The sequence below is a fragment of the Callithrix jacchus genome, chromosome 1, assembly GCF_049354715.1.
Source record: "Callithrix jacchus isolate 240 chromosome 1, calJac240_pri, whole genome shotgun sequence".
Classification (NCBI taxonomy): domain Eukaryota; kingdom Metazoa; phylum Chordata; class Mammalia; order Primates; family Cebidae; genus Callithrix; species Callithrix jacchus.
This window is the reverse complement of record NC_133502.1, coordinates 199,462,001-199,477,476: the sequence shown is the minus strand read 5'-3', so window position 1 is coordinate 199,477,476 and position 15,476 is coordinate 199,462,001. Positions and strand designations below refer to the sequence as shown.

Below are 15,476 nucleotides of genomic sequence, written 5' to 3'. Positions count from 1 at the left end.
TTTCAAAGATACCCAAACCAACCCCCTCTCTGTGAACTTCATGTCATTTCCAACTCTACATTTGGAGACATACATATATATATATATATACACACACACTTTTTTCTTTTTTATAGAGACAAGGTCTTGCTAACATTGCCCAGTCTGGTCTCTCCTGGGCTTAAGTGATCCTCCTGCCTCAGCCTCGCAAAGTGCTGGGATTACAGGAATGCACCATCATACCTGGCCCATCTGAACATTTTTGAATACACAGTTACCACTGCCATCTAAATACTAACAATAGCGGCGAATTGCTCTGAGTAGAAAGCAGTCTATGGGTTTTAGAATGGCAACACATTGCCTGCCTATTTTGGGAATAGCTAATTCAAATATGAAACTTAGCTTTATCCCAACATAAGCATCCTTTCAGGATAAATTTAAGTCCCTGACTGATATAAATGCTGCTTCAACTATAATTCAGAGGAAAGGAGATAGCTGATTTCATTATTTAAGTGCAGAAATACAATTATCTCAAAAGTCCAAAACACTTAAGAAGTTTTATTGAAAATGATAAAATACAGAAACACCAGATTCTCATTTTAAAGTAAAATTAACAGCATCTTCCAGAACATTCTAGAACTGAACCATTCTTGTCACTATTGAAAAACAAAGCCAAGTTCCAAATCCAAAATAAATGAATCTGCTGGTAAACATTCTTATGGTTCTAGCCCCTACCTTAGTTATTTTTCTAAATTTTACATGTGTACCTTTTCAAAAAAGAATAGCATTTTTTAAGTGATTAATATTTATGAGAACTGGACATATTACCAAAAAAAAAAAAAAACCCCAAAAAAACAAAAACCACACGCACCCTACTCAAACTCAGATAAAATACACATTTGTTCATTAAAGCTCACCTGCTTTAGATAATTTTTTCTCTTCACACATTAGCACAGTAAGCCAATGTTTGATCCATGCTGCAAAAGCTATACAAAATGAAAAGCCTGGTAACTCCCTAGGGAAATCTTAAGGCAAAAGCAAAAACCTTATGCTACCAAAGTAAAATAAAAAGCAGAGGCATTGGGACTGTGGAGACGGCTCAGATGAATAAGCACCACATGAAGAAAACAATTTTTGTACAAACATATGCAAGAAGATAAAGTCCAAAAAAAGAACGAAAAACATCAATTATCCTGTGGAAGTAATTATCATGTCAGGTAACTTGACTCCTGAAATAAGCTCTGTTTGGATTTTAATTAACAGAATCTCAATTCTATCCTATATTTGCCAGTAGTAACAGAGCCTTGTGTTGGGAGCTCTTTTCTTCCTTTTCATTGTAAGACCTTTAGTCAGAAGCCTGCCCAACAATTACTATAGAAGACAATCTTGATGTGTTTTAGGTCCTTCTTCGGAAAGCTGTCATCTCCCTTTCTACCTTAACACTGACTCCACCTCTGGGCAGTCACTTCACGTTTTTGTGTTGCACTAGAACACATTTTTTAGCATGGAGATTTATTTAAGGCTACAAACTTTACAAGTTGGTCCCATTAAACAATGACTACAAGGCAGTTTATCAAACGACATGAATCAAACACTTGCACATTTCAAAATAATACAGTTTACATTCATCTCAAAATCTGAGATTAAGAAACTATTAGCTGGTTTCCAACTGCTTTCAATACTGATTTGAAGTTTGAATAATTTTACTGTATAGACATTAAATATTTTGTTTAAATATTAAACATTAAATCTTTTCCTGACTATCCAGACAGAAAGAGAAAGCAGGAACAGGCAAAGAAGCAACAGTCCAATTAATAAACTTGTGACTTCTACGCCATCTGTAACAAGGGGAGGGATTTCAGTAAGGGTTTCAAAAACACCTGGAAGGTGGTTTCTAAAAATTCACCTTTATGTGACATAAGCCATTTTTTTCTCCAAAGGTATCTGATTCCTACAAAGGGGAAAGAAACCTAGAAAACAAAACTGGGATGGGGTCCTGTTGGGTGATGGAAGGGCATTATACCATTATACTCATTCAATAACTTTTAGTGGATACTCTGTAGCAATAAAGAAATTGTTATCTTACTTTGCCCTATCAGTCCCTGCCACACAGAAGAGCTCTTCCTGAGAAACTAAAAATTTCAAACCTGTCTATCCTCAAAGGACACTGGAAGCCTAGTTTAGGTACTCAAGATGAAGGCTTCCTGCTAGCAGGAGGCAATTCTCCATGACCTTTTAGGCTTACTGCACAATAGTCTAAGCACCAGTCAAATTGGCTATTTCAGGAAACCTCAATGTCACCTGTTCATGTATTTTCAGCTAATCATTCACTGTTTTCTAAATTAATATTTAAAAACAACTTACTGGCTGGGCACGGTGGCTCACGCCTGCAATCCCAGCATTCTGGGAGGCTGGGGTAGGCAGATCACCTGAGGTCAGGAGTTCGAGACCAGTCTGGCCAACATGGCAAAAGCCCGTCTCTACTAAACAATACAAAAATTAGTTGGGCATGGTGGCAAATGCCTGTAATCCCAGCTACTTGGGAGGCTGAGGCAGGAGAATCGCTTGAACCTGGGAGGTGGAGGCTGTGGTGGAAAAAAAAAACAAACTTGCTAATACAAGGATGTTTTTTTTTAATTATTAAAGTCATCAATGCTGGGTTTAGCTGACAAAGCACTTTCTTAGGATGAACCAAAGGATGCTTCCCCCACAGGCAATTTGCAGTTGGGTTACCTCTTAATCTTTTTAACTATCATTCAAAGTCAATTAATTTGTAAACGTTACTGAATAACTGGGCTTATCTATTATGCAAGGGAAACCAAGGAGCAACAGTGCCACAAGGCAAAAAAGCCTTGAAGGAAAAACTTTTGTGTATTTTCATTGCATTTTCAGAGTCAAAGAGGAGAGCCACAATACTATTGCTATTTAATCAACAGAGCTATATTGAATTGATAACTAAATTACAATTTGCTAAGAAATTAAATTTCTGAGCAACAGATTTAAGCTACTGCTCTCTTCCCTCCTTCTCCCCAATTATATATAGTCACCACTGTAAATAGCTTGTATCTACAAACTAGGCTGTGAGTGGATACAGTTGTAGTAGGAGCATCCTTCTTTATCATCTTTTTTAATTCAAGGAGAATATTCTCCAAGTGTCTGAATAGTCTAGACAATGTGACATATGATTTAAGTGACTCTTATACATACAGCTTCTATACTTGCCTTTGAAGAGACTGTAAACAAGCATTCCTCTAATGAGCCCCACAGAAAACTGCTTTTCCCTTGAGACAAACTTTCTTGGCAAGAAGTTGAATTCAATAAATGGCTACCCAAAATGATAATCCCACCCCCAAATCACAGGTGGAGATATTATTACACCCGTTTCATAAAACTTTCAAGTCCCTATACTATGCAAAGAGGCTCATAACTGAACACAGGATTCTTCTAACATTTGACTTTAGTGTAGAAATTGGCTTCTAGAGTTCCATCTCTTCTTCTGTGCTAGTAGCTGTCTCCAAACTATCATAAAGAGACATTCCTGTTTGCCGAGGTTCCAAAAACAGTTCAGTTCTCTGAGGGAAGGCAGTGCCAGCAGCTGCATGTTTATCTTGGCTCTCTCCTGTATAGTTTTTAGCATTAGAGGATGGCTTTGGCTTATCAGAAAGGAGTTCAGGGAGGGGTTTCCAGAGAACAAGCTCCATGGAAGGACGGCTCCTAAGACATAAAATACAGATTTTTATCAAAAAATTTTAGGACATGAAAACTGTATGTTGAAAAGCAAACATTACCTAATACCTTAGGGACTGATTGTATCAAAACAGGAGATTCAGAACATACAAACTGATCTTTACTTTCTTTCCTTTTTTTTTTTTTTTTTAAGAGATGAGGTCTTGCTGTGTTGTCCAGGGTGGGGTACAGTGACACAATCATAGCTCACTGCAGCCTTTAACTCCTGGGCTCAAGCAATCTACCCACTTCAGCCTTCCCAGTAATTAGGACTACAGGCACAACACCACCTTGCCTGGCTCCAATTGACCTTTAGAAGGCCCCTCAAATACATAAAATTGCACATTTCAACATGCATGTTTAACCAAATCGTGTGGTTGTAATGATGCTGTGATTATAAGTATTTAAACATCCAATGTGACAACATAGAGCCCTTGATTGTTAGAAATTTTTTTAAATTGTGGTTAATATTTGATATAGGCAGCTAGCTTACACTAAATCATTATACATGAAAGGAAACACTGGACAAACATACTTAAAAGTATTTCAGATGCTTTTTGCTTAGTTCAGGTACAAAGTATAATGCTTCATGGGCTGGTCATGGTGGCTCACGCCTATAATCCTAGCACTCTGGGAGGCCAAGGCAGGCAGATGGTTTGAGCCCAGGAGTTAGCAAACAGCCTGGGCAATGTGGCAAATCCTAGCTCTACAAAAAATACAAAAATTAGCTGGGTGTGGTGGCAGATGCCTGCAGTACCAGCTACTCCAGAGCCTGAGGTAGATCACCTGAGCCCAGGAGGTCAAGGCTGTGGTGAGCTGTGATCATGCCACTGCACCCCAGCCTGGGCAACAGGATGAGACCCTCCCTCAAAAAAAAAAAAAAAAAAAAAAACACTTCATGGTTAAGGCAAAATGACTATGTTACAGACACACTGTGTCAGGGATGGTGTCTGACAAAGCAAAAATGAAACATTAAAACAATGAAACACCCTCCAAGACTAGCTTCTGGAAAACTACCAAGAGCAGAAAGTGCTATGTTTTAGGCTGGAGGGCAACGTGACAAGCTTACTTCTGACTAAACTATCCACCCTTAGGGCTAGGTAGTTAATTATAAACTCAAGCTAGGAACCTAATGCAAAACCTCTGTGATCAAGCTGGGCACAGTGGCTCAAGCCTGTAATCCCAGCACTTTGGGAGGCCGAGGAGGGTGGATCACAAGGTCAAGAGATCGAGACCATCCTGGTCAACACAGTGAAACCCGGTCTCTACTAAAAATACAAAAAAATTAACTGGGCATGGTGGTGTGTGCCTGTAGTCCCAGCTACTCGGGCGGCTGAGGCAGGAGAACTGCCTGAACCCAGGAGGCAGAGGTTGCGGTGAGCTGAGATCGCGCCATTGCACTCCAGCCTGGGTAACAAGAGTGAAACTCCGTCTCCAAAAAAACAAACAAAAAAACCTCTGTGATCAAAAACCAAATAGCTGCTGAACCTCTGAGCACAAATCATCTCCACTGTATCCAAAGGCAGTAATGTCTCATCTATTTGGCCTCACTGAGACTGGCATCCTAAGAGGCTTTGCCAGATACCTGAAACTTACCCTCATTGAGTACCAACTAGATTTAAAGTCTTTGTAGGCAATATCTAAATGGCACTTTATAACTAACTTCCCTATTTTACATAGTGAATAATGACAATTTGAGATCATGGAGGCTTCAGGGACTACAGGATTACAGGGCTAATCATTACTCACCAGCTCCAGGCCACTTTACTTTTTAGGTTATTGTGTTTGCTTTCCAACAGTTCCCTAAATTTCATCTATTCTCATTTGCTGTTTCTGCTTCTACGCTGATGATCTTGGAAACCAGATAACTGAGCTCATAAACTGTGTTTAGATTAACAGCAAAATAGCTCTAATAAAGGCCTGGAAGGACTATGCTATGAGCCAGGAATATGAGCTTTGTTTTTGCAGTCTTTGCAGTAACTACTTTGACTGCTGGGTCACTTTAATTTTTGTTTCCTAGGCTTCAATGTTGTTCCTGGATAACTTAGAAAGCCAGGTTAACAGGAGCCTTTGAAATGTGGTTTATATATCCTAGCACAAGAACTTGAGAGAGTGGGCTCTCTTGCCAATTATCCCATTTCCAAATATCAGACTGCAGTGCATTTCAGGTCTTCAAAGGAACCAAAGAGTAAGTAAGCAAGGCAGCCACTTCCCCATATTTCAAATCCCTACTTGCAAAGCACTTTGCTCACCCCTAATGGTCTGAAAGAAAGACAATCTCCAACTGCCTGGTGATCAGGAGATAAAGAGCTGACTAGGATAGGACAAGTAGAAGCTAAACATTGGGTTTTCCCTCCAAGATCATAATTAATTAGAAATCAGGTACCAAAACTTACATAGACTCAATTATTTTCTTTGTAAAAACTTCATCAAATTCCCTCTTCAAACCTGTTTTCATGGTATCAGAAAGGACAAGACTGGGGAGATGGTTAACATTTCTGACAGCTTCAACTTCTTCATCTTCATCAATTATCCTAAATCAATTAAGGGAGCAGAAGCAAAGAAAGAAAAAATATCTAGTCAAGCTATTATATATTCTAGTATTTGGACAAAATTTTAAAAATAAAAAAAGGATAAAAGCAGTAATACAGCAATAGACCAAGCAAAAAATGAAGCTAGAACTGAGTATAAAAAGTATACTCAGGCCAAGCATGGTGGCTTACACCTGTAATCCCAGCACGTTGGAAGCCTGTGGCAGGCAGGTAAGAATGTCAAGAGTTTGAGACCAGCCTGGCCAATATGGTGAAACTCTGTCTCTACTAAAATCACAAAACTTAGCTGGGCGTGGTGGTGGGTACCTGTAGTCCCAGCTACTCAGGAGGCTGAGCCAGGAAAATCACTTGAACCCAGGAGGCAGAGGTTGCAGTGAGTGACTGCACTCCACCCCGGGCAACAGAGCGAGACTCCGTCTTAAAAAAAAAAAAAAAAATTAGATCTATGAGAAGAATTCACTTTAAAAGCATACACTGGCCGGGTGTGGTGGCTCACACCTGTAATCCCACCACTTTGGGAGGCCGAGGTGGGTGGATCATGAATCAGGAGTTTGAGACCAGCCTGACTGACATGAAACCCTGTCTCTAATACAAATACAAAATTTAGCTGGGCATGGTGGTGCGAACCTGTAATCCCAGCTATTCAGGAGGTGGCGGCAGGAGAATCGCTTGAACCCAAGAGGCAGAAGTTGCAGTGAGCAGAGTTGTGCCACTGCACTCCAGCCTGAGCAACACAGCAAGACTCTGTCTTTAAAAAAAAAAAAAAAAAAAAAAAAAAGCATACACTTCAGGGCCAGGTGCGATGGCTCACACCGGTAATCCCAGCACATTGGGAGGCCGAGATGGGTGGATCACCTGAGGCCAGGAGTTTGAGATCGGCCTGGCCAACATGGCGAAACACAGTCTCTACTAAAAATACAAAAAAAAAAAAAAATTAGCCAGGTGTGGTGGCAGCCACCTATAATCCCAGCTACTTGGGAGGTTGAGGAAGGTGAATCGCTTGAACCCGGGAAGCAAAGGTTGCAGTGAGCTGAGATCATGCCATTGTACTCTAGCCTAGGCAACAAGAGCAAAACTCCACCTCAAAAATAAGTAAATTAATTAATAAATAAACACATAAACTTTGGAAGGCCAAGGCAAGTGGCTTGCTTAAGCCCAGGAATTCATGACCAGCCTGGGCAACATGGCAAAACCCCATCTCTGCAAAAGATACAAAGATTAGCCAGGTGTGGTGGTGCATGCGAGCAGTCCCAGCTACTTGGGAGGCTGAGGTGGGCGGATGGGTTGAGCCTGGGAGGTCAAGACTGCAGTGAACCACTGCACTCTAACCTGGGTGAAAAGCAAGACCCTGTCTCAATTAAAAAAAAAAAAAGCAGCTGGGCATGGTGCCTCATGCCTATAATCCTAGCACTTTGGAAGGCCAAGTCGAGCAAATCACCTGAGGTCAGGAATTAGAGATTGGCCTGACCAACATGGTGAAACCCTGTCTCTAGTAAAAATACAAAATTAGCCAGGCATGGTGGTGCATGCCTGTAATCTCAGCTACTCTGGATGCTGAGGCAGGAGAATAGCTTGAACCTGGGAGGCAGAGGTTACAGTGAACTGAGATTGTGCCACTGCACTCCATCCTAGGTAACAAAAGTGAAAAAAAAGGCACACACTTTGAATTCAAAAAATTCAAAATGTCTCAAAAAAAAAAAAAAAAAAACAGCATACACTTTGAATTCTCTTACTTATATAGTCTTTCTGAGAGGCTAACGATCAAGTTATCACCAAATGATAAATAGAACTCACTTAAATGAGTGGAGATATTACAATAGAACAGCAAAAAACCAGCTATATACACTGCCCATTTACCTGTCCTCAATCTCCTGAAGCTTTCTTCGGGCAGCTTCACACTGTGGTTCTCCAGTTGTCTGATCCATTTCTTCACAAATAACATCTAATATCCCAGGTACGGAAAGGCCACTAGTGCAGGGATTTACTCCATGCCCCTCTACATCCTGATGTGCACAAAGAATCCAGTCATTAGGACGAGCACAGAGCTCTGCTTCAGTTATCCTTTTCTTTCTTACTGGACAACTGAAAAAAAGAAAAAAATTCAATGAAAATCCCAACTAACATAAATAAAATGTATATCATCCCTATCTCCAATCAAATTTTTATATTAAAAAAACTAGCTTTTTTGACAGTTTGTGATTATATGATGGAAAATACTGCACTTTTTCCCTGTTATTCTCATAGCCACACTGAAATGTTTTCTTCTACTGCTCTCTGCCAAATAAAGATGCACCTGCTAGATTTTGCCTGCTCAGACAGTATTTGATGTGGGAGCTTAAAGTCATTCCTGCTTATTTGGCTCTGGAAAGGTCAAGTGGGAAGTAAAAAAAACCAAGTCAGCTGGGCATGGTGGCTCACACCTGAAATACCAGCACTTGGAGTGGCTGAGGTGGGAGGATCACGTGAGACCAGAGTTCAAAGACCAGCTTGGGCAACACAGTGAGACCCCACCACAAACCAAACAAAAAAAGAAACCAAAAAACCAAGTCAGCAATTCAGCGTCATATTTTATCATACTGTTACTGCTCCATCAAACATATGGGAAGATGGTCTGGTACCCATTCTATATTCCCTTAGGGTAAAAATGTATATCTCATGAGGTTGTTCAAAGTATTAATACCACATGTGTGGGTGACAGCATTAATTTCTTGGTACCCTTCAAAATGTCAGAGGCTCTATCAGTGTCCAACCAATTGTAGGGTCCAATTTTCTCCCACTTTGCAACATACTGTCTTCACATCCCAAATTTGTACTTTATAGAAACTTTAGAATTCATCAAATCCATTTCTTCTTTTTTAATTTGGAAACTAGGACCTAGAAAAACTAACCTGGCTTCTCCAAAGTGTCACAGTAAAGCAGTGAGTTGCATCCTGAGGACCAGACACCAGAGCTCCTGAATCTTACCTCCATCCCATTTTTACTAACTCCCTGCACCTTCTTAGGGAGGTTCAACTGTTCAAGAGCTTACCACAAACTAGTATTTGCAAGCACTATGATATACCCACTGTTTAGCTGAAAGCTGTCTGAAACAAGATGAACAGTCAATCAGCCCTGTTCTATTATGTATGTAGACCAAAAGCATTTTATTGCCTGGGCATCATCAAGTACCGTCTCAAGGCCAGAATACAGCTCTATAACCAAAAAAAAAAATCATCAATGACTACCATAGCCTCTGATTCTCTAAAGTGAGGGTCAGAGGAAGAGGCATATATATATTAAATATATATATATATATATATATATACACACACACACACACACACACACACACACACACACACACACACATATATATTTTTGTGTGTGTGAGGCCGGGCGCAGTGGCTCAAGCCTGTAATCCCAGCACTTTGGGAGGCCAAGGCGGGTGGATCACAAGGTCAAGAGATCGAGACCATCCTGGTCAACATGGTGAAACCCCATCTCTACTAAAAATACAAAAAATTAGCAGGGCATGGTGGTGCGTGCCTGTAATCCCAGCTACTCAGGAGGCTGAGGCAGGAGAATTGCCTGAACCCAGGAGGTGGAGGTTGTGGTGAGCCGAGATCGCGCCATTGCACTCCAGCCCGGGTAACAAGAGCGAAACTCCATCTCAAAAAAAAAAAAATAATAATAATAAAATAAAATAATAAATAAATAAATATACATATATATTTAGACAGTCTTGCTCTGTCACCAGGTGCAAGGCTGGAGTGTGAGGTATCAAGATCTCGGCTCACTGCAACCTCCACTTCCTGGGTTCAAGCAATTCTGCCTCAGTCTCCTGAGTAGCTGGGACTATAGGTGCATGCCACCACACCCAACTCATGTTTATATTTTAGTAGAGCTAGGGTTTCACCATGTTGGCCAGGATGGTCTCAATCTCTTGAGCTTGTGATCTGCTTGCCTCGGCCTCCCAAAGTGCTGGTATTACAGTGTGAGCCACCACGCCCGGCCAAACCTAGATTTTTTAATACAATCAACTATTAAACAAAATGTTTGGTTTATAATTAGTTTTAACTCCTAAGAAAGCATTAAGAATGTTTAGCTATACCTAATGTTTCTGTAATATTTGAATAGTTTTAAATATGTAATATTTTAGGCCAGGCACAGTAGTTCACACCTGTAATTCCAGCACTTTGGGAGGCCAACACAGGGGGATCACTTGAGGTCAGGAGTTCAAGACCAGTATGGCCAACATGGTGAAACCCTGTCTCCACTAAAAATACAAAAAAAAAAAAAAGCTGGGCATAGTGGCACGTACCTATAATCCCAGCTACTAGGAAGGCTGAGGCAGGAGAATCACTTGAATCCGGAAGGTAGAGGTTGCAGTGAGCTGAGAATGTGCCACTGCACTACAGCCTGGGTGACAGAGCAAGACTTTGTCTCAAAAAATAAGTAAATAGGCTGGGTGTGGTGGCTCACCTGAGGTGAGAAGTTCAAGACCCAACTGATGAATATGATAAAACCACATCTCTACTAAAAATACAAAAAATTAACCGGGCCTGGTGGTGGGCACCTGTAATCTCAGCTACTTGGGAGGCTGAGGCAGGAGAACTGCTTGAGCCCAGAAGCGGAGGTTGCAGTGAGTGGAGCCTATGCCACTGAACCTCCAGCCTGGGCAACAGAGCAAAACTCTTGTCTCAAAAAAAAGAAACAAACAAACAAAAGATACAGAATACTGCCAGCATCTCAAAATGGTAATCTAGTCTTGCCCTGTCGCCCAGGATGGAGTGGCACAATCTCAGCTCACTGTAACCTGTGCCTTCTCCTCATGCCTCAGCCTTTGGAGTAGCTGGGATTACAGGCGCACAACACCACACCCAGCTATTTTTTTATTTTAGTAGATACAGGGTTTCACCATGTTGACCAGGCTGGTCTCCAACTCTTGAGCTCAAGCAATCCATCCACCTTGGCCTCCCCTAGTGCTGGGATTACAGGCATGAGGCACCACACCTGGACACCAAATCAGGACCTTAAGGTGGATGCCTAATGATCTCAATGATTCCAATTTACACTTCTACCCATATTTAAAAGTTCCTGGTGCTTCACATACATACCAACATCTGGACGTAGAGTAGCATCTCACTGTGGCTTTAATATGCATTTCCCTAAAGACTAATGAGGTTGAATACTTTTTTCTTTGGTTGTTCATGGAGATCATCTTTGAGAAACTCTTTTACTTCTTTTTTTTTTTTTTTGAGATGGAGTTTTGCTCTTATTGCCCAGGCTGGAGTGCAATGGTGCAATCTCGTTTCACTGCAACGTCCACCTCCGGGGTTCAAGCAATTCTCCTGCCTCAGCCTCCCCATAGATGGGCAGGCACCACCACACCCAGCTACTTTATTTATTTTTAGTAGAGACGGGGTTTCTCCATGTTGGCCAGGCTGGTCTCAAACTCCCAACCTCAAGTGATCCACCCGCCTCAGCCTCCCAGAGGCGGGTGGGTGGGATTACAGGCGTGAGCCACCACACCCAGCCCTTTACTTCTTTTTTTATTAGACTGACTGTCTATAAGATGTAATTTTTTTATCTCTTAGTTGTGCAGCAATCCCAAAGTTTAAAAACACAGTTGTGTTGAGATGTTAATGGGCATATAAACTGGCAAAAACTCTTGTTCAAAATTTAAAATGCAGGCCGGGCGAGGTGGCTCACGCCTGTAATCCCAGCTACTCGGGAGGCTGAGGCAGGAGAATCGCTTGAACCCAGCAGGTGGAGGTTGTGGTGAGCCGAGGAGATCGTGCCATTGCACTCCAGCCTGGGCAACAAGAGTGAAACTCCATTAAAAAAAAAAAAAAATTAAATGTACACACTTTAAGACCCAGCAATTTCACATCAAGGAATCCATTCATATACTTGCAAACGTACACAAATAACTTCAAAAGAATGGTCAGGCTGGCCGGGCATGGTGGCTCACGCCTGTAATCCCAGCACTTTGGGAGGTGGAGATGGGTGGATCACCTGAGGTCGGGAGTTTGAGACCAGCCTGGCCAACAAGGTAACACCCCATCTCTATTTTTTATTTAAAAAAAAAAAAAAAAAAAAAGAATAATCAGGGTAGATTTGTAATAGCAAAAGATTAGAAATAACTTAGAAATCCAGCAATAGGGCCAGGCGAGGTGGCTCATGCCTCTAATCCCAACACTTTGGGAGGCCAAGGCAGGCAAATCACAAGGTCAGTAGATCAAGACCAGCCTGGCCAGCATGGTGAAACCGTCTCTTCTAAAAATACAAAAATTAGCTGGGTGTGGTGGTGGATGCCTGTAATCCCAGCAACTCTGGAGGCTGAAGCAGGAGAATTGCTTGAACCCAGGAGTCAGAAGTTGCAATGAGCCAAGATCGTACCACCTGCACTCCAGCCTGGCAAAAGAGTGAGACTCAGTCTCAAAGAAATCCATCATTAGGAAATTGGTTAATTATCTATACCAAGTTCTACAACAGAATTCCACTCACTATTGAAAGAGAAATTACATAAACCTCTATGTGTTGACAGAACAAGCTACAGGAGAGTAAAATGAAAAGATCAATGTGTTGCACAGTGTGAACAGTATCTTCCTACAAAGGTTAAAAAAAAAAAAACAGCCACAGCCAGGTGTGGTGGCTCATGCCTATAATCCCAACACTGTGGGAGGCCAAGGCAGGTGGATAACAGGTCAGAAGTTCGAGACCAGCCTGGCCAACGTGGTGAAACCTTATCTCTATTAAAAATACAAAAATTAGCCAGACATGGTGGCACATGCCTGTGATCCCAGCTACTCAGGAGGCTGAGGCAGGCGAATTGCTTGAACCTGGGAGGCAGAGGTTTCATGAGCTGAGATTGTACCATTGCACTCCAGCCTGGGCAACAAGAGCAAAACTCAATCTCAAAAAACAAACAAACAAAAAACCAACAGCCACTGCACTCCAGCCTGAGTGACAGAATGAGACTCCGTCTCAAAAAAAAATAAGAAAAAGACTTGATGCTAGCATGCTGGGAAAAATAAAAGAAAAAGACAAAGACTTGTAAACTTGGCAAATTTTTAGATTGTCTTCAAAAGGAGACGTGGAAAACTGGTGTGGGTTGTCTGGTCACGGGGAGAACTAAGGGTGTGGAGTAAAAGACTTTTTAATAAGGCCTGTTGCCACAGTTCACAACTGCAATCCTAGAGTGGGGAATATTGCTTGAGGGCAGAAGTTAATGACCAGACTGAGCAACATAGTTAGACACCATGTCTACAAAAATTTTTTTTAGAAATTAGCTGAGCATGGTGGCACACTCTGTAATCTCAGCTATCCAGGAGGCTGAAGCTGAGGGATCATTTGAACCCAAGGAGTTTGAGGCTGCAGTGAGCTGTGATCACACAACTGCACTCCAGCTTGGGTGACAGAGACCCTGACTCAAAGAAAAAAAAAAAAGACTTTTCAATATGTATCCTTTAAATTATTCTACTTTGTGCATGTAATATTAACATAATTCATAATCCAAACATTACAACTTAAGGAGCAAAGTTTCCCTCTGACCTGTCTGCCTGCCACTGTTACCTCTAATAGACAAATACTGTTACTACTTTCTATGTCTCTTTCCAGAGACACTTATCTAATGTTTCACCTTAAACAAGTAATTCGTCTGTAACATATGTTCAATTAATGGTCAATAAACAGCCACTGAAACTTACTCATCATCCTCCTCCTCTCGCTTGTGTTTCTTTTTACAGTAAACAGAAACACTGTTGAAACAAACAAAAATCAGTCAGTTGAGAAATGTACTTGAGACTGCTTTCAGTATCAGTATCCTCTTCCTTGCTACAGTTATCTTGTACCAAACATACCAAACGTCCCTTTCCGAGCCTAGTGGGATGGGTACAGATCACAGGTCAGTCGGGTTAACTGTGGATTGCCCCGACTTACCTGTATGTACATTGAAATCTCAACTTGCCGTTTGTCAAGGTAATGGGAGACATTAGGGAGGACCAAACCAGGGAAAATGTCCTCTGGGCAGGAGCTGTGCTAAGCACTTTATTTGCATAATCTCACTAAAAGGACCCACTTCTGTCCCACGCTTGGCATACTTTGCAGATGAGACACTGAAAACTGTCACTAACAGCGGCCACGCGGAGGGGGCACCCAGACCGAGTCGCCCAGGTTCCAATTGGCAAAGTCTCACTCGCGGACGCAGTCGGGCCGAGGTTCGCACCGGACTCCTAGGCTGTGCGACCCAAGGCGACTTACAGTTAACGTCTCTGTGGATCAGTTTCTTTATCTGTAAACTGGGCTGCGAAGCTCCCGCGGAGGGTCGTGGAGAGGGAGGGTCAGTGAGCAAGCCACGGCGAGGAGCCCGCGCCCGCCGCGAGGGGCGCCCAACCTGCCCGCCCGCCCTGCGCCTGACCGGTCCTCACCGTCCGCGCGCCGCACTCCCGCCGGGGCTGCTGGGGACGACGCGGGGTCCTGGCCGCGGGGCCAGCTCAGCGCCGTCCGCCCCTGGCGGGAAGGCCCGGCCGGGGAAGGCAGGCGGCGGCGGCTGCAGGAAGTCCGAGGTGCCGCTCAGGGGGAGGCCGCTGAAGGGCCGGCCGAGCGCAGCCATACCGGCGAGACGAGGAGGCTGTGACTGCGGCCTCGGCCGCCCCTGTCCCCAGGCCTGGCACCCACAGCGACTGCCGAAAACCGCCCGCCTCCGAGCCCGCTCTCGACCCCCACGTCACGCCTTCTAGAACCCTCCACCTCGGGCCACTCACGAGCATGCCGGGATTTGTTGTGTGTGGAGGGCCGCTGCCGCGAGGGATGCCGGGCTTTGCAGTCCTTCCAGACTACAAATAAAATGGCTGCTTCTTGACCTCTTCTCTGGGGCTTGAGGGTGGCTGACTGTCCGAGCCTGTGGCTTCTGTTCAAATCCTCACCTCTCAAGTTTCGTAACTTTTCTGTACCTCAGTTTCCACCGTAGTAAGATGAGATAATAATAGTACATATAATCATAGAGTTGCTGTGTGGAGTAATGAATTTTTTTTTTTTTAATTTTTGAAACGTGAGTTTTATTCTTGTTTCCCAGGCTGGAGTACAATGGTGCGATCTTGGCTCACTGCAACCTCCGCCTCCCGGGTTCAAGCGATTCTCCTGTCTCAGCCTCCCGAATAGCTGGGATTACAGGCATGTGCCACCACGCCCGACTAATTTTTGTATTTTTAGTAGAGACAACCTTTCGCCATGTTG

The 15,476-nt window shown here is 42.9% G+C and overlaps 1 protein-coding gene across 3 annotated transcripts; it reads right to left on the bottom strand.

The window, feature by feature from the left end:
- Window positions 1–517: 517 nt before the first annotated feature.
- CCDC117 (coiled-coil domain containing 117) lies at window positions 518–15,055 on the bottom strand. 3 transcript variants are annotated; one of them, XM_035268368.3, is made up of 5 exons: window positions 15,005–15,055; window positions 13,949–13,999; window positions 8,115–8,339; window positions 6,102–6,239; window positions 518–3,693 (listed from the first exon to the last, which is right to left on the bottom strand). In XM_035268368.3, exons 3-5 carry the CDS (start codon window positions 8,180–8,182, stop codon window positions 3,456–3,458), a joined length of 444 nt encoding a protein of 147 aa, XP_035124259.1. In that variant the 5' UTR covers window positions 8,183–8,339; window positions 13,949–13,999; window positions 15,005–15,055; the 3' UTR covers window positions 518–3,455. The 3 variants fall into 3 exon arrangements, with proteins under 3 accessions (XP_035124259.1, XP_009006866.1, XP_002743685.1); XM_009008618.5 differs by lacking the exon at window positions 15,005–15,055 and adding an exon at window positions 14,502–14,998; XM_002743639.6 differs by lacking the exon at window positions 15,005–15,055 and adding an exon at window positions 14,669–14,998.
- Window positions 15,056–15,476: the final 421 nt, after the last annotated feature.

What these genes read in the sequence shown, in the direction of transcription:
- CCDC117 (XM_002743639.6), bottom strand. Translation starts at nt 14,853, where the DNA reads ATGGCTGCGCTCGGCCGGCCCTTCAGCGGCCTCCCCCTGAGCGGCACC. An exon ending in CTTCAGGAGATTGAGGACAG is followed by an intron (nt 6,240 to 8,114) that starts GTAAATGGGCAG and finishes TAATTGATTTAG; the next exon opens with GATAATTGATGAAGATGAAG. An exon ending in AAGAAAATAATTGAGTCTAT is followed by an intron (nt 3,694 to 6,101) that starts GTAAGTTTTGGT and finishes TTTATGTCTTAG; the next exon opens with GAGCCGTCCTTCCATGGAGC.